Source organism: Etheostoma spectabile, chromosome 11 (genome assembly GCF_008692095.1).
Source record: "Etheostoma spectabile isolate EspeVRDwgs_2016 chromosome 11, UIUC_Espe_1.0, whole genome shotgun sequence".
Lineage (NCBI taxonomy): Eukaryota > Metazoa > Chordata > Actinopteri > Perciformes > Percidae > Etheostoma > Etheostoma spectabile.
The window spans coordinates 14,005,100-14,023,679 of record NC_045743.1 but is presented as its reverse complement, the minus strand read 5'-3'; the positions used below and the strand labels follow the sequence as shown (position 1 = coordinate 14,023,679).

Below are 18,580 nucleotides of genomic sequence, written 5' to 3'. Positions count from 1 at the left end.
TACTTGCTGTTGAAATATCTTGACTTTTTTTCTTTAAATCCCCTAAAAAGTTAGTATCAAGTTATATGTGTTTCTATAAATGACCAAGAAATAGTCAAAGTTTGAACCTTAGGCATTTTTTTTTATTAAGACTAGGAAAACTCAGCTTTATCAGGACTGTGTGAGTGTGGTTTAATCAGATTAAACTGGTCAAATGTTCCTCAGGCCCTGATAAGTGCTTGGACGTGCATGACATCAGCTTTTTCCAACTGAGCCCTGCCCACCTCAAAGCAGTGAGAGTACACATATTAAAACAGACAGAAATATATTGAATGTAAAATAACCAAACAGCATATCATGTAATGTATATCACTTGTAGTAAAAAGATGTTCAGGATAACCTTTTTCTCATTTACCATACATTATAGTTAACTATACAAACTAAACATTAGCATTAAATATAGTGGTAAGGCTAATGACATATTTTAATGTTTGTTCACTGTGATAATAACTGGTATTTCTCTTTAGATAGATTATATTTATATCTATGTCACCTATTACTTTAAAGTTATTATGATGCAATATATTTATACCGGAGAATTCTCCTGTACAATACTATAGTTGGTAAAAGTCACAACTTGTTTACTGCTCACTTAAAGGTGCCCTGCCACCTGTATTTCATTACTTTGTGGTAATGTGTGAAGTTCTATCATGGACTCTGTAACCTTTTTATTGGAAAAAAATGCCTTGGTTACCTTGTTTCAAGCCATTCTAGTGTGGTATAGAAAGCCTGCAAGAAGAATCGGCTCCATTTGTGCCAGTTCTCATTAATATTCAATGAGCTAAGCTGCTTGACTCTGATATGCTAACAGCTATTCAATGAGAGCCTGGCTATCAGCATCCTGTACCCAGCGCAACTGGGCAAACTCATGAATAGTAATGAGTTCAGGCAACATGACATCAGACTGACCAGTTTTTGTAATTGGCCTGATTTCTCATTTCTTTTTAGTGGCTAGAGCTGACAGAGGAGGTAGCAGTTCATTTTTACATTCACAACATAACACAAACACATATGGACCTAACATATCTCAAAAAATGCAAGTAAAAACAGTGTTGTGTGGCAGGGAACCTTTAAAGCTGCAAACTGGTTAATGAATTATTAAAAAAATTAGGTCAAAGTCACATGCTAGTTACTGGCCCTTTAATTATTACACAACCTATCTGCAGGCTTTACCACATTGCAAAGATTGTATGGCAAATCTTTCCTATCTTCCAAAGGTTTTGCTTTTTTATCCTAAATTAGGCCTGTCTGCCTTTTTCTAGCTTACCCCATTGTTGATAGGAAGCAGTACACTTTGATCGCTGAGTGAGACCTTTTGTTTAGAGCCCAGACTGGCTCCGACACATCTTAATCATCTTCTCATCTTAATCAAAGCCCCTTTACTTTGATGTAGCAGATGGAGTCTGTCTTTTGAGTAAAGGCAAATCTACTCAGCAGACTTGGAAGTTGAGTGTCTTCTGAACTTTTTCTTCCACGGTTTATATGACTGCTCGGGTTGGCTGGACTTTGACCACATATCGGACCGAAAGCTGAGTCAAACTTTAAACTGGAACTGTGGTCTGTCAAAAAACATTTGACGGAATAAAAGATGGAAGAAAGGGTTCCAGTGGGCTGCGGAGCACAGACAAGGAAAGGTATGCTCTTGAATTACATTTTTTCCTACCTTTTTATCACTTTATTGAGTAAACAAATAGTAGCATTTTGTCTTTTTCACAGTCATGTTTATCACAGTTCTACCAGCCTGGTCTATGTGGTCGCTGTGCTGGAGCTTTCAATTGCCTCAAATGGTCCTCCTCAGCAGTTGGAGTTTGACCAGTTGTCATGTTCAAATTGTATAGTTTTTCTGAGTACTTTAATTACTTTAAGACTTCTCATCCATGCTGGTATACAAGTTCAGATTGAAATTTCATTCTTGACCTTTGAAAACTACAAAACAATCTCAATGCAGTCCATTTGGTAGATGTTCTGAAGCTTTCCATCGTATGTATCATCCTTATCAACTAAGTTTCCAAGGTCCAGAACTTAATTTCAATTTCCTTCACAATTCATTGGATATTATTTTAGCAAATTAAAAGCATAACATTTACAAGACATGCATTGTAGCAATACTATGACATGATGACATATTTGTGCTAATCTTTTCTGCCGCCAGGAGACAAACACTGTCTTCAGGATCTAAGGGTTGTCCTCTTGGGGCACGACTGGCTGGAAAAGAGTTTGACAGGAAACACCATCCTTGGCCGACAAATGTTTGATATCAGCAGAGACGTGAAGATGTGTGTTAGGAGACAGGGTGTTCTCGACAATGGCCGTGCAGTTATTGTTGTCAACAGCCCTGAAAGGTGGATCCACTACTCTGTCCGAGAGCCCGGCCTGGTGAACAACAACATGGCAGCCTGCATGGCCATGTGCCCGCCAGGACCTCACGCCTTCCTCATGGTCATACCCATCAGCCCGCACAGAGGCAGGGAGTGGACAGTTGAGGGACCTCTTGACCTGCTTAATGACACAGTGTGGAGAAACACAATAGTAATATTCACCAGATGTGAGAGACTGAAAGGGTTGTCTGTGGAGAGTTACACTGCAAGACACAGGTTTCTCCGAGCAGTTTTGGAGAGGTGTGGACATAGATACCACCTTTTAGACACAAGCATTTGGGGAGAAGATGATGTTGCTCAGGTTGCAGAACTTTTTGAGAAGATTGATTTAATGGTTGCAGCAAACATAAAGGCACAAGGAGTTGGTTTTGTGACTGCAAAGGAGAAAGTCTCTAGACTAACCGGGATGGAAAGGAAAGAGGTAGAAGAGAGGGCGATTCTGAGGCGAATGAATGTGCAGAGGGCCAGAGGCACACTCAGATCTCTAATGGGTAAGAATCACTTCATCAATCAATATGTTGACCATGTGTAATGTGAAAAGGGTCTCTCGTAGTGATGAACCTACACAGTGTTATCACATGCAGTTCCACTAAGCTGTTCACAGTTTTTTTTTTTCAGCTCATTATTTTGTTTTTATCAGCTACAAATTTACTGTTTTGCTTTACTTTCACTGCTATCAGAGTAGCATTTGTTCACAGCAGGCAAATGCTTTTAACAAAACGAGTGGATGAAAGAAAATTAAGACAGCTAAAGAGCTAGATGTTTCTCTCTGTAACGGTGGAGACCAAAACCTGAGCCAAAAGAGAGTGAATATTGACATACAAATAAATTCTCATATTGCTTTGTATCTGTTGGATGTTTAAATGGGTGACTGTATGCAAGTTCTCCACATAAACCTATACATACATGATATTTACATACATACGTCACATGTGAAAGGTGTCAGACAGCTTTTTTTGCTGCCCCCAAGTGGCTAAAAAACGTAATTATTGTAGGTTTCAGCAAAAAATGTCTCCTTTTTCACTCTCGATACTTCCGGCTTTTGAACTGGTTGCAGTTCCACCAAAGTTCCACTTGGGGTGTTCACATGAGCTATACCCCTCAAAATCCACTTTTCTTAGAATATAATTTTTTTTCTTGTAATTTTAATGTTGCATTCAAAAGGGGAGGTTAAGACAATGCACCCTGCTGAGTGTTAGATTGTTTTAAAGTGGATTTTTTTGTTCTAAAAAGCCAAAAGAGAAAGAGACAAATTAAGCCATCAAGCTCCACAGAGTCCCATTCATTTTGCACTGGACTGTGATCACCCCCAGTGGAACTTTGGTGGAACCGCAACCATATTTGGTGCAATAGAGCTTAATAGGGAATGAAAAGGCTTTCCGCACATGGTAATGCAACAGTTGAATTCTACGTTCAAACTCAACAATTTTATGGTTCCACCAACCAAGTAATATGAAATGTTACTAAAGTTTCCTAAAACAAAGCTTTCCCTTTCTGAAAGAGTTTGAGTACCCTTACCTTGTCCTAAACGATCCCTTTGTCATTGTCATTTTTTAAAGTGCATCCAAACATGAGAGTTCTTGCCTTAATCCTCCATTTGTTTTTTAATCCAGAAGAGTCTCCTCCAATCTCAATGCTTCGAGTTCTCATCGTGGGACCAAAGCAGGTTGGGAAGAGCTCAACTGGAAACACCATTCTTGGAGAGGAAGTATTTCCTGCTGGATATCCATCATCAGAGTGCATTGAGAGACGGGGTGACGTTCACAAAAAGCAAGTCACTGTAGTTGAGGCTCCTGGCTGGCATGGGAGATACTGCTCAGACGACACTCCACAGGAAGTACAACAGCAGATTACCCACAGTGCATCTTTGTGCGCCCCTATTCCCCATGCTGTCCTGGTGGTAGTACGCTGCGATGAGACTTTCACTGAAACGGACCGGTTAAAGGCGGAGGAACATTTGAACTTGCTTGGAGATTGGGGGTGCGCTCGACTCATCGTGCTGTTCACCTGGGGAGACAAACTGGGAGTCACTCCCATTGAGGAGCACATTGAGAGGTGGCCTTCCCTTCAGTGGTTGGTGGACAAATGTGGGAATAGATATCATGTTTTTGATAACTTAAACAAGGTCGGAGACATTCAGGTTAGAGAACTGCTGTCAAAGATTGAGGAAACAGAGGTGGGGAATGACAATGGACAATTGTTGCATAGTTTTATAAAACTCCAAGAAAACAACAGGAGGCTGGATCAAATTTACCAAAAGAAATCGAGACAGCTCAAGAAGGCAAGGAGGGCGAATGATCTGCTGCGGCAAGCAATCGAGAAGCAAGAGAAGATATCGGACGACATGATTAACACAGCTAAAGAGAAGGATGAGCAGATTGAAGCTCGGAAAGTAGCGAGGGAGAAGGAGTCAGAAGAGAGAGAAAATAAAGATGCTGATGAAGAGATTGGCAGCAGATTAGTGGAAGTTGAAAGGGAGAACAACCAGCTAAAACAAGTCATTATAGGGAAAGACAGAATGATAACTAGCCTAAGTGAAAGATGTGCTGAAAAAGATGACGTTATTGAAGCTACAAAGCAAAGCAGCAAAGTAGAAAAGGACATTCTGAAGGAAAGAGTGATGGAACAAGAGAAAGAGGCAGTAGCCTTTGAGGAGAAGTGTAAGAAGAAAGACATAGAACTGGATCAAATGATGGGGAATCACAAAAGAGAATTAAATGAGCTCAAAGAGACAATTGAACAGCTAAAGAGAGAAAATGAACATACAAAGAATGTGTTGAAGGCCACAATTGAAGGGATGAAGATGCACCATCTGAAAAAAGAAACTGATAGAACAAATAAAATAAAAAAGGTGCTCTTTAACAAAGGTAACCACCACAGGGAAACAATGACGGACCTCAAGTCATTGGAGGAGCTGGGTAAACAACAAAAATGGACGTTCATGGTGCCAGTGACCCACCATGGAAACACTGCTAAACCCAGTGAGTACAACCTAATCAACAGCACAGATCCGGTGGGATGATCTCTGATGTAGTTTTTGAATGGTCCCATCACATTGTGCTCTTTGAATGCTTTTATATAGGTGGTCCCCTAATACTGTATCTGAAGTATTTTTTATATAGACCTTAGTGGTCCCCTAATACTGTATCTGAAGTATCTTTTATATAGACCTTAGTGGTCCCCTAATACTGTATCTGAAGTATCTTTTATATAGACCTTAGTAGTCCCTAATACTGTATCTAAAGTATCTTTTACATAGACCTTAGTAGTCCCTAATACTGTATCTGAAGTCTCCTTTACATAGACCTTAGTGGTTCCTAATACCATATCTGAAGTCTCTTTTATACAGACCTTAGCGGTCCCTAATACTGTATCTGAAGTCTTTTTTATGTAGACCTTAGTGGTCCCTAATACTGTATCTGAAGTCTTTTTTATACAGACCTTAGTGGACCCTAATACTGTATCTGAAGTCTCTTTTATATAGACCTTAGTGGTCCCTAATACTTTATCTGAAGTCTCCTTTACATAGACCTTAGTGGTCCCTAATACTGTATCTGAAGTCTCTTTTACATAGACCTTAGTGGTCCCTAATACTGTATCTGAAGTCTCTTTTACATAGATCTTTGTGGTCCCTAATACTGTATCTGAAGTATCTTTTATATAGACCTTAGTGGTCCCTAATACTGTATCTGAAGTCTACTTTACATAGACCTTAATGGTCCCTAATACTGTATCTGAAGTCTCTTTTACATAGACCTTAGTGGTCCCTAATACTGTATCTGAAGTCTACTTTACATAGACCTTAATGGTCCCTAATACTTTATCTGAAGTCTCCTTTACATAGACCTTAGTGGTCCCTAATACTGTATCTGAAGTCTACTTTACATAGACCTTAATGGTCCCTAATACTGTATCTGAAGTCTCTTTTATATAGACCTTAGTGGTCCCCTAAGAAAAAGGGGAGGTAATCTTGCCCCTCATAAGGGGCAAGATTCCAGATCGGCCCATCTGAGCTTTCATTTTCTCAAAGGCAGAGCAGGATAACCAGGGCTCGGTTTACACCTACTGGGGGGCCATAGGCAGGCTGGGGGAACTCGTATTAAATGTTAAAAAACCTCATAAAGTGAAATTTTCATTCCATGGAACCTTTAAGTAAATGTCACTCACTTACCTCTTTAACTTACAGAGACAGAACAGAAAAAGAAAGTTGTGTTGGACAATGACATCATGCTATGTGAAAAGGTGAGTGAAAATGGCTGTTTTCAGCATGTTTGCAAAACAATTAATAAGCTGAAGTGATGCATTAAATCTTGGTTGAAAACTGTATCATTGGAGGAGTGCAATGCACGTGACCTCTGTGACCTGGGTCTGGCCGAGGTTTCTTCCTAAAAGGGAGTTTTTCCTCGCCACTGTTGCCCTGTCGCACTGTGCTTGCTCTTGGGGGAATTACTAGAATTGTTGGGACTTTATAAATGATAGATTGTGGTCTAGACCTACTCTAACTATAAAGTGTCTTGAGATAACTTTTGTTATGATTTGATACTATACATCAAATGTAATTGAATTAAAATATCTTTATGGTTATGTCACAAAGGTGTGGTAATTTTTGGCGATGTTGTGCAAATGTCCATAAAAACATTTTAGGATATCATAATTCAAGTGGTTTGGGAGAAAACTAGACTCCCGGACTTCCTCCTTGGCTGTTTTCAGGCTTTAGAAAATCTAGCCCGTGACGGAAGACTTCCGCCAGTCATTTCAGAGAGAGAGAGAGAGTGAGAGCGTTCTGTTCCCATTGACTGTTTGACAAATGCAGTTGCGCGTGCACACGATCCTCTGGTGAAGGTTCTGCGAACTGGAACCAAAGGCTCAGGTCTGCAGGTAATTCAAAGCTAAACTATTAGATAAGAGAGAATTTCTTGTCATCCATCTATATGCAGTACATAGAAGAAGGAATGTGTCAGGTTCAGGACACTTAAACTTACTAAATTAATGACGGTCAAAGCAAACAAAACCAGACACAGACGGTAGGGAGCAGTTTATATACTTTTGCCGCAAAAGGAGGAGACATAGGAGCAACCTATCACCAGCATTGCTCCTAGGATCTTCAACAACTTCTCTGCAGCTCAGTCTTTTTATTATACACACACAAGGATACATTGGACGGTGGTTATCTTTATTACGTCTACGCTAAAGAGTGTCAGTTGTCAGAGTGCAGACAGTTTGTGCAACGTGTACTTTGGGTGTCCTCGAAACTAAGACATTTACCACCTCTGTGTTAAACAGCAGTAACTAGAAAAACACAGTTTGTCAAATGTACATATAATAAGCATGAAAGTTATACTACTTAAGAAACTACTTTAAGAAATAAGGAATAAAAGACTTTATCAAAATGAATTCTCTATCAGAACGTAATCCAGTTAATTGTCCAAGGAACAAACATTTGCTGTAAAAACACTGGAGAGTTGGTCCGCTAGGGTGAGCCTTTTAGCCTAGCGGCCATTTGGCATGGGATGGCAGCGTTAGCCTGCTTCTAGGACCAGACGCCGAGCTGCGGCACCGCCTACTGCCAGATGTGGTTTCCGAGGAAACATAAACGCCTTTTGCCAACCGGAACAGGCTTATTCAAGTTTATATTTATGTAGCTAGAGCTTTTAATCAGAGTATGTAATTTCAAAGGGCAACAAAGAAAAGAAAACCGGACAGTCATTTCTGCTATTTCATGGCATTGGGATGAGATGAATACAGGCTACTGTATGAATAGGTCTGTGATCGCCTGATGGTAGAACTGCAGGAGAAGATCTCACTGTACTTCACATTCTGGCATATTTTGTTCTAGCTTTCTCATAATATAGCTTTGATGTCAACTGGAGAAGTTAGTGTGTGAAGATTGTCTAATCTTGACTACTAACACCACATTGATAAGATGGGTGTTTAGGAGCATTTCCTGCCCTTGCATATCACAAAGATGGGGAGCTTGAAGGTATTTAAAGAAAAATAATTCATGAAGTACCTGCTTACAATGTTCACAGCGTATTTCACTGGGAATTGTTCATTAGTTCTTGAAGTATTTTGTTACGAACTAGAGGCCCGCAGTTGATACTATTTTCATAATCGGGGCCGGTCTGTCCTTTTTGATCAGGTCTAATTTTTTTTTTTTTTATGAATTAATTGCATGCATCGGGTCAGGTCCAAAGTTTTGGAGACACATTCTTAAGAATACAATCAGACAACTCACTACATATACAAGTTCATGTTTTAATCAGCTGTAAGATACTGTGCACTTGATGTTGCTGAATGTTTTAATGGTTGCCTAGCTACGTATGTAATACAGTGATTCTTAATGGGTCCGTAGAGAGTGACCGCCAACCAAGTGTGGCAACTTGAGGCCGACTGGACTCCGTCGTGGCTGAGGGCTGGAGGAGCTGCGCTGGGAGCTGCAGCTGGGGCCCTCGCTGCCTCCTCCAGGCTGGCTGCGGGGATGAGCACCAGGTCAGCTGTTGGGGCTGCAGCTGGGGCTCTGCTGGGCTGCTTACTGGTCCAAGGAGCCAGGCCCCAGCAGGGGAAAAGGGAGTCAGGCGCCAACAGCAAATGAGTCTCATGAGACATGACATTTGAGTCGCCATAATTCTTGCAGAGAGTCTGGATCATGCTCTGGATAAGACCTATATGGATAGGGAGCGAGTTTCATGTGGATCTATAAGTTATTTCTCTATTATTATATACTCAATTAATATAACTATCTAAAAGTTGCAACTAATGCTTAAAATAATTAGTTCATGATTAATAAGTGGTTTATAAAGCATCAAGTAACATTCATTTGGCCCCAAATGTTTTTTGGAAGATAAAAGAGATGATCGTTATGATTATTTGTGCACTGATCGATCAATTCTTTACACAGTGTTTATTAACCATTTACAAGGTATTATAATCATCAGTTACAACTTCATAAAAGCCATCCAAATTTTGTTTACTGTGTTTTCACAAACAAGTTATTTGGTCATTCTTAACAAATACTATAATATGTAAAATGCTGTAAAGTGTGCAAAAATCTGTTAAAATAAATTTGTGCATTACTAATAATGATTAAAACATAATCTATTTGTTTGTTTAAAGTAAAATTACAACAATGAATAAACTCACTCTGACTCAGAATTACACTTTGTTAATTTTCTGCACAGAGAAAACATTTTCTAAGATTGAATATATACAGTATATGTATATGTCTATATGTATGTACATATATATACATATATATACATACATACATATATATATACAGATATACATATACATATATATACACACACACACATATATACACATATATACACACATATATATATATAAATATACATATACATATAAATATACATATATAAAAATACATATATATAAATTATTTAATTAATTATATATATATATATATATATATATATATATATATATATATATATATATATAAATTAACCCTGACAGAATGAAAATTCTTGTAACAGACACATTATCCTTGATCAGATAACTAATTTTCCCAACCGTCTCTTCAGATTGCACTCTCCCGGTGTCCCTGCAATGGTTTACCGAGTAAGGGGTTAGTTATACGGTGCTGTAGCTACACCCCCATCAATGTCTGTAACAGCTTTGGTGACAACAACAAAATACCCGGGAATTTAAACTCAAAGCAAAGATAACATTTCTTTAAATGTAGCAATAATCAAAACAACCAGCATCAGAATAGGCTTTTTTTTCTTTCTTTTTTTGTTGGCTTTGTACTGCAAAAATGAAAAAAATAATAACATCCAAATTGTGTGAGGTGCCGTGTGCAATTGTATGCAGCGTTAAACTCAAGTATTAAATTTCAACTCACATTAAGTGCACAATGGAGTTCCATGTGGAAGTCTGTCCTTTCAGGATAAGGGAGTATGAGAAGAAAGCTCCAGATTGGGACATTCTGCAGAGACTTTCAGAAAAACCCAGAGATCATGGTATATTTTAATGCAAAAACATTGCTTTTTTCTTGAGCACATTAAATTGAATCAGAGATTACAATTCTAGAGGTCATTTTCTTTTAAAGTAAACTAAACCTACAATTCTGTTTCGTATTTTGGTCAGTTTATATCCATATATTAGAGGATTCATAATAGGAGGAATAAGCAGAAATTCTATAGCGATGACGTTTTGAAGGCTTTGAGGTAAATGTAAGGAGCCAAATCGCATATACATCAAATCACAAACTATTAAAGCCGTGAATGTAACTAAAGAGACTAAATGGGGCACACATGTCTGCATAAACTTTTTCCTGGCTCCTTTGGCCCTTACAGAAGTTCTAATAAGATGCCTGTAAGTCCAAATTGTGAATAACCCGTGAGACACATAAACGACAATTGTAAAATATGCAGCTACATTGTTTAAAAAGGTGTCAGCGTCGGAGCAAGCGAGTTTAATAATTATCCAGTTTACACGCAACACTCTCGCAATATTTGTACCACACAACGTTAGTCTTGAAGTTAGCAGAACATTGATGGATAAAATGCAGAAAGGTGTTACCCAGGAGAAACATATAGGTTGAGAGAGCCTCTTCTTAGTCATGATGCATAGGGATGAGCCGAGTACCCGGCTGAAACGAGTATCCGGTACGGATAAAGCACTTTTGCCGAGTACAAGTATTATACGAGTAATACGAGTCAATATTTGTACTGGGATTGAATAAAACTCTCAGCTGACCGCGCTGCGTTCTGTGATAGTCATAGCACCCCCCCCCCCCCCCCCACACACACACCCACGCTTTGCTCAATCACACACACACAGAACACGGAGAACAGCGCTCCCTCTCTCTCTCTCTCTCTCTCTCTCTCTTTCTTTCTCTCTCCGTCTCTCTATCCCTCTCCCTCAGTCAATCGGGTCTGCGGATCTGTTCCGTTAACGTTTAGGGTTTCTTCAGCTTCAGGTTTGTTTTTAACTTCGGTTTGTAGTCCTTACATAGTAACCAGTAGATTTCTGGTGAACATGGGGTTTGTAGTACTTACATAGTAACCAGTAGATTTCTGGTGAACGTGGGGTTTGTAGTACTTACATAGTAACCAGTAGATTTCTGGTGAACGGGGGTTTGTAGTCCTTACATAGTAACCAGTAGATTTCTGGTGAACGTGGGGTTTGTAGTACTTACATAGTAACCAGTAGATTTCTGGTGAACGGGGGTTTGTAGTCCTTACATAGTAACCAGTAGATTTCTGGTGAACGTGGGGTTTGTAGTACTTCATAGTAACCAGTAGATTTCTGGTGAATGTGGGGTTTGTAGTCCTTACATAGTAACCAGTAGATTTCTGGTGAACGTGGGGTTTGTAGTACTTCATAGTAACCAGTAGATTTCTGGTGAAGTGGGGTTTGTAGTCCTTACATAGTAACCAGTAGATTTCTGGTGAACGTGGGGTTTGTAGTACTTCATAGTAACCAGTAGATTTCTGGTGAACGTGGGGTTTGTAGTACTTCCATAGTAACCAGTAGATTTCTGGTGAACGTGGGGTTTGTAGTACTTCCATAGTAACCAGTAGATTTCTGGTGAACGTGGGGTTTGTAGTACTTACATAGTAACCAGTAGATTTCTGGTGAACGGGGGTTTGTAGTACTTACATAGTAACCAGTAGATTTCTGGTGAACGTGGGGTTTGTAGTACTTCCATGTACCATATTTTGGTGACGGGTTATCTCTAGAACCAGTAGATTTCTGGTGAACGTGGGGTTTGTAGTCCTTCATAGTAACCAGTAGATTTCTGGTGAATGTGGGGTTTGTAGTACCTTACATAGTAACCAGTAGATTTCTGGTGAACGTGGGGTTTGTAGTACTTACATAGAACCAGTAGATTTCTGGTGAACGTGGGGTTTGTAGTACTTCCATAGTCAACCAGTAGATTTCTGGTGAACGTGGGGTTTGTAGTACTTCATAGTAACCAGTAGATTTCTGGTGAACGTGGGTTTGTAGTACTTCTAGTAACCAGTAGATTTCTGGTGAACGTGGGGTTTGTAGTACTTCCATAGTAACCAGTAGATTTCTGGTGAACGTGGGGTTTGTAGTACTTCCATAGTAACCAGTAGATTTCTGGTGAACGTGGGGTTTGTAGTCCTTACATAGTAACCAGTAGATTTCTGGTGAACGTGGGGTTTGTAGTACTTACATAGTAACCAGTAGATTTCTGGTGAACGTGGGGTTTGTAGTCCTTACATAGTAACCAGTAGATTTCTGGTGAACGTGGGGTTTGTAGTACTTCCATAGTAACCAGTAGATTTCTGGTGAACGTGGGGTTTGTAGTCCTTACATAGTAACCAGTAGATTTCTGGTGAACGTGGGGTTTGTAGTACTTACATAGTAACCAGTAGATTTCTGGTGAACGTGGGGTTTGTAGTCCTTACATAGTAACCAGTAGATTTCTGGTGAACGTGGGTTTCAGACAAAAAAATCTCCGATAGCAGAGACGCAACGGGAGTTTTTTTTTAACTGTCAGCTGCCCCCCCCCGCCCTCTCTCTCTCTCTGTGTTTCTCTCTCTTACTCACACACACACACACACACACACACACACACACACACACACACACACACCACACACACACACACACACACACATACACACACTCACACATACCTGGTTTGGAAATAAAAAAATAAAAAAAAATTAAAAAAAAATCACACTGATCAAAAAAAAATTGAAAGTCAAAAAAAGAAAGTTATATTGAGTATGAAAACTCTTGTTCATTACATTTTACTTCATAATTGCAACCGCATGTGTTGTATTCATTGTTGCAAAACTTGTTCTGTATATAGTTTGTTTGTTCCCATGACAACACCATTGATCTGAAGCTTGATGCTGTCATGTAAATTGTTTTCTAATCAGCAATAAATATAACAATTTCTGATCAACCCATATCAATTGCATGCTTAAATAACTTGGTTAAAGCCCCGCCCATTTCAAGAGAACCCGACCCACTTTCGGGTTAAATCTGCTCACTTCCGGGTTAGGCCCCGCCCAGTCCGAGTACAGACACGGATACAGATAATTCATGTGGTAAACAGATACAGATACAGATACAGATAATGCTGTACTCGCTCATCCCTAGTAGTGCAGTGGTTGACATGTAGCCACATATGTGTCGTAGGACATAACTGCTAGAATGGAGAAATCACAGCAAACAAATGAGTACATGACGAAAGCCTGTGATAGACACCCTTCATAAGAGATTTGTTGAGAAGAAGACAGCAGATCCGAGAGGAATTTGGGGTAGAAACCTGCCCGTCCCATAAAGTCCATTAATGAAAAAACTGCACAATAAAATATACATGGGCTCATGCAGGTTTCTGTCTAAGATGATGATTGTGATGACAGAGATATTGGCAAACAAAATCACACAGTAATACAGTAACGTGAATGTGAAAAGAATTTCTCTGTAATCCTTTGTCTCGTTTAACCCTGACAGAATGAAAAACCTTGCTACAGACACATTATCCTTGATCAGATAACTCATTTTCCCAACCGTCTCTTGCACTCTCCCAGTGTCCCTGCAATGGTTTCCCGAGTAAGGGGTTAGTTATACGGTGCTGTAGCTACACCCCCATCAATGTCTGTTTATCCCTCCACACCTATCGGTAACAGCGTTGGCAACAACATGACACCTGGGAATTTCAACTCAAAGCAAAGAAAATATGTCTTCAAACGTCTTCATGTGATCAAAATAACCAGCATCAATTATGATTTCTTTTTTGTTGGTTTTGAATAATAAATAAAATATGCATTATAACTATAGCGTTGGTGGCACAGGCACTAGTCTTATCTCACTTTGATTACTGCTCACCAGTCTGGTTGAGTGCAGCAAAAAAGATAATAAGATCTGTCTAAGCTCCAAATAAAGCAACGAAACTCACACGGGCCTGTCTATCAGGTGTAAGGCCTGAGTACAGCCAGTGGCCCACAGTGACAGGAGGTTGGCATGTGACCTTATGAATTTTTGTTAGGCATAAGTGTTTTAGTAAACAGTTTGTCTGTCCTCACAGATACATTCTGTGAGAGACCAACACAGTTATAGTAAATGGCAGGCTGCTATCCAAACTGAGTGAGGTGCTGCGTTCAATTTTACGCAGGGGACACATCAGCGTTGAGCTCAATTATTAATAATCATCAATTAGCCAAACACAGTATGTGTACAAAAACACCATAATTGTGTTTTTGTACACTTCAAAGATGGTACGCATGCCAGAAAGCCACTAACGATGAGTCATTCAGCTGCATCAACGCTGTCAGGACAGTTCTATTTACCTGTTGCTAAAAACGTAGTTTCCTCTTTTACTGTTTAACATTTGATTGTAGCCTATATTTTTAATGTCCCATCAAGTTCATTATAACAGGGAGTTTTCAATTTTGCGGCTTCATTGCAATGTCTCACAATGTTGGCAGTACTGGCATGACAAGTGTATCCATGTACCGCTGACAGTCTCTCCAATTTAGAGTAAATAACAAAACATGACAACTGTAGCATTTACTTTATTGGACAAGATGGTCAATTATTAAACACTGACATGAATGTCACTGTTTTGTCTGCAATTCACAACATATTAAAGACATTGCAGATTTATATTTTTCTGTTGCATTATGTTTTGAGACTTTGGTGCTTCATGGTGCTTAAGATGGTGCCATGCACAATTATCTCCCGTTTTTTTTTCAAGGTCCTCACAGCAGCTTCAACTGGATTTAGTGGACTAGCCACTAAAACATACAAGTCCATCTGGTTTACTATAATGACGTTTGTCTCATTCTGGATAATTGTCCCTCTAGTGAGGAGGTTTTACTTTGTCATTTTGTATCTCCTTGTTTGATAACACTTTACACATGTTCCCATGCCAAGAGGCAAGATCCGTTTCATGTTCACAGAAATGTTCAACCTGAACCCGGTCTGATTATTTGACAGTTTGCTGGAGCTCTAGGAGGAATGGGACTCAGAAAGCTTCATCCTAGCAAAAAGGAGTTTTCATATTACTCAAATACTTATAAAACCTCATCGCATATTGATTACTTTCTTCTCTCCGTGAGTCTACTATCTCATGTGAAAGAATGTGCTTATGACAGCATAGTATTATCTGATCATGCTCCTATATCACTTACTCTTGTAAAACAATATATAGCTGGGCATGTCAGGTGTCCTCCCAGGTGGCGCCTCCAAACAAAATGGCTTCAAGACCCCAATTTGGTCAAATTTCTTGGTGATAATATTGATAAGTACTTTTTTATGAATACAGATCAAACCAGTGCGGGCACACGATGGGAGACATTTAAAGATAATATATTAGAGGTGTAATGATAAGCTATACGAGTTATAAATCAAAGTCCCATTATAGAAATCTAAGCAACTTTGAGGCCCAGATTAAAGCTCTGGAGCTAGACCTACTGTATACCAACATGAAAGTTCAGAGAAACATAAGGAATTTCTTTTGTTGAGGTATAAAGAGCTTTCTGCTAATAAAATTGCTGCAAATCATCTTTGGAGGAAACAGTCTTTTGACCAAGGAGATAAGGTTGGCAAGCTTCTTACATGGAGAATTAGAAAAAAAATCCAATCTCATAGACCTAAAAATTTAATCCAACTAGAAAATGGAGACCATTCAGTGGACCCAGGTGATATGCAGTTACAGTCTGAATTGTTGGACGACCTAGACATTCCATTCTATGCCAGATCCGGATAAGACTAAACTAGACAAACGTCTAACGGTGGATGAAATATCAGAAGCTGTGCTGTAATAAGAAAAGTGTAAATGTAGTGATAGTGTTGGCACTTTGTTGCACTGCATGTGGGAATGCCAAAAAGTCTGGTGATTTTGGAAAGATGTAACCTACACGATTTCACATGTGACTAATATGGTGGTTCCACTTGAGGCAAAGCTCTGTATATTAAGTATTTACCCTAATCACTTTGCAAAAATCATAGGTGCAAAAAAATGCACCTATGATCGCTCTATCCTTGCTTCAGGCTAGGAGAGTGATTGCATTGAGGTGGAAAAGTACGGACGGCCCTACACCTGGAATATGGTTACGAGAAATGGCGTCATGCTTGACACTGGAGAAATTAACTCATGTTGCCAAAGGGAAAGTAAATAAGTTCACAGAGATATGGGACACTTTTATGCACTTCCTGTAAAGTGAGCGTATTGAAATTAATGATTAAATTTGAATGGCAGAACTTGTGGAAGCTGACATGTCTCTTAAAAAATAATCAGGATAACCACTGTTTTTGTTTTATTCATTTTCATCATTTGTTTTCTTCCTTGAATGTTTCTGCTGTTGAGGGTGGGGGGAGGAGGGACGTTCATAATGGTACTGATCCTGTCACTGTATATTTTCTATGTGCAAAACAATAAATATGTTGTTAAAAAAGAGAAACATTTATTTATGCATAGTTTATTTCAGCATAACCAATATCTTTCTTTAGTTGCCCAGTTGTTATTAACATGTTTACATCGACTAATGATTTATAACAACTTTACATGACAAAAATGTAATTGGCATGCTCAATTTAATATATTGTCATGTTATCCAATGAAGTAATATGCAGTAATATATGGTATGTCCACAACACATAGGCTACCACAGTCTCTGTATTTTGCATTAAATATCTTGAAAACATTAAACATATGTCCATAATATTCTCACAGTCAAATTATATGGGGAGCAAATGACATCTTGTGAGTCAGTAATCACATTCACACACACACTGTATTATCTTTCTGCTTTATTCTGAGAGTTAATTAAAATGTCAAATGCTTTTTTTTTTAACCATTAACACACTATGTTTAGCTTTCGTAGAATAATGTGTTCCCATAAGCACAATAGGCTGTGGTGGGTTTTATCTGATCATTTTTAGAGATTATTTAAACCATTGCAACAACTTTAAAATGTGTCTTCTAATTTCTGGTAATTTAAGGCCATACACAAGAGGATTTACGACTGGAGGGATAATAACAAACTCCAGTGACAAAATAATAGCCACAAATGGATTCATAGCTTCCAGATTATACCGGCTCAAGACAATATCAGAAAATCCTATGATACAATAAATAACAAATGAAACAACATGTGGCAGACACTTATTTAATACTCTCCCTTTGAAATCTGCTGAGCTTTTCCAGCAAACAACCACAATTCGCAAATAGGTGTACAGGACATAAAAGAGGGAGAGGGAAAATAAAGCTATGGTAAAAAACATACCCACAATGTTGTTGACAACAGTGCTAACACATGATAATTTTACAATATTCCAGTTGGCACAAAACACTTTGTGTATCTCATTACCACATAAAGGAAGCCTGGAAGACAAATAAATGTATGTATTAATAACTGGGACTGGAAGGATCCAAGCCAATATTGCCAACGTGATCATTGTTTTAGAATTCATCTTTCTGTGATAGTGTAAAGGATGACATACAGCAACATATCTATCATGTGCCATAATGCCAAGAATGGTCAATTCATAGGAAGTATATGTGTAAATAACATAGATCTGAGTGAAACAAGCAGGACGAGAGATCATGTGAGTATCAGACAGAAGGTCTATGAGGAATCTGGGGAAGAAACCAGTAGAACCATACAAAGAGCTGACAGATAAACATGCAATAAATATATACATGGGCTCATGTAGTGTTCTCTCTCGACATATCACCAGAGTTAAGATAAGATTAGCAGAGACAATGAAGCTGTAGAGCAGGAGACCAACAACAAAGACTGGATAGCGGTAGTGTCCAATGTTCATAAACATGGTGAGGTTAAAGTAAAAAGGAAAAGTACTGTTGTCCATTCCACTTACAGTAGATTAGCAACAGAGATATCAGCAGGTGTGTTTGTTGTTGGACAAATTCTCATTCCTGTGTTGAGAAATCAGATCTGATAGGGTTAGGGTGACAGACTGCAGTATCTGTCAAAAAGAAAATGAAGCAGTTGTTAAAGAGCTTAAGTAGGGATTGTCACATAATGTCATATTATATTGGTCGTTCCTACAGTAGTTTCACTATACTTACTGAACTAGTGGTCAAAACTTTTCAGATGGTTTCTGCATTCTGCTCTTGGTATGGACACACCCCAGGTGTAGGTAATGGGAGGAGATCACAGTATTTTATGTTGTCTGACTGCACATGT

At 38.9% G+C, this 18,580-nt stretch overlaps 3 protein-coding genes across 3 annotated transcripts; 1 reads left to right on the top strand and 2 right to left on the bottom strand.

Moving 5' to 3' along the window:
* Positions 1-1,115: 1,115 nt before the first annotated feature.
* Positions 1,116-9,540, top strand: LOC116698335 (GTPase IMAP family member 8). The gene is made up of 5 exons (XM_032530233.1): positions 1,116-1,673; positions 2,192-2,908; positions 4,031-5,398; positions 6,604-6,659; positions 8,770-9,540. Exons 1-5 carry the CDS (start codon positions 1,628-1,630, stop codon positions 9,007-9,009), a joined length of 2,427 nt encoding a protein of 808 aa, XP_032386124.1. The 5' UTR covers positions 1,116-1,627; the 3' UTR covers positions 9,010-9,540.
* A 932-nt stretch (positions 9,541-10,472) lies between these two features.
* On the bottom strand, positions 10,473-13,928 carry LOC116698412 (olfactory receptor 1D2-like). Its single transcript, XM_032530341.1, is given in 3 exon segments — positions 10,473-11,013; positions 13,524-13,696; positions 13,698-13,928. Coding segments are annotated over 3 exon segments (945 nt in total).
* Positions 13,929-17,315: 3,387 nt separating this feature from the next.
* On the bottom strand, positions 17,316-18,336 carry LOC116698411 (olfactory receptor 10A3). The gene has a single exon (XM_032530340.1). The coding sequence runs from the start codon at positions 18,240-18,242 to the stop codon at positions 17,316-17,318; it is 927 nt and encodes a 308-aa protein (XP_032386231.1). The 5' UTR covers positions 18,243-18,336.
* Between the last annotated feature and the right edge of the window lie 244 nt (positions 18,337-18,580).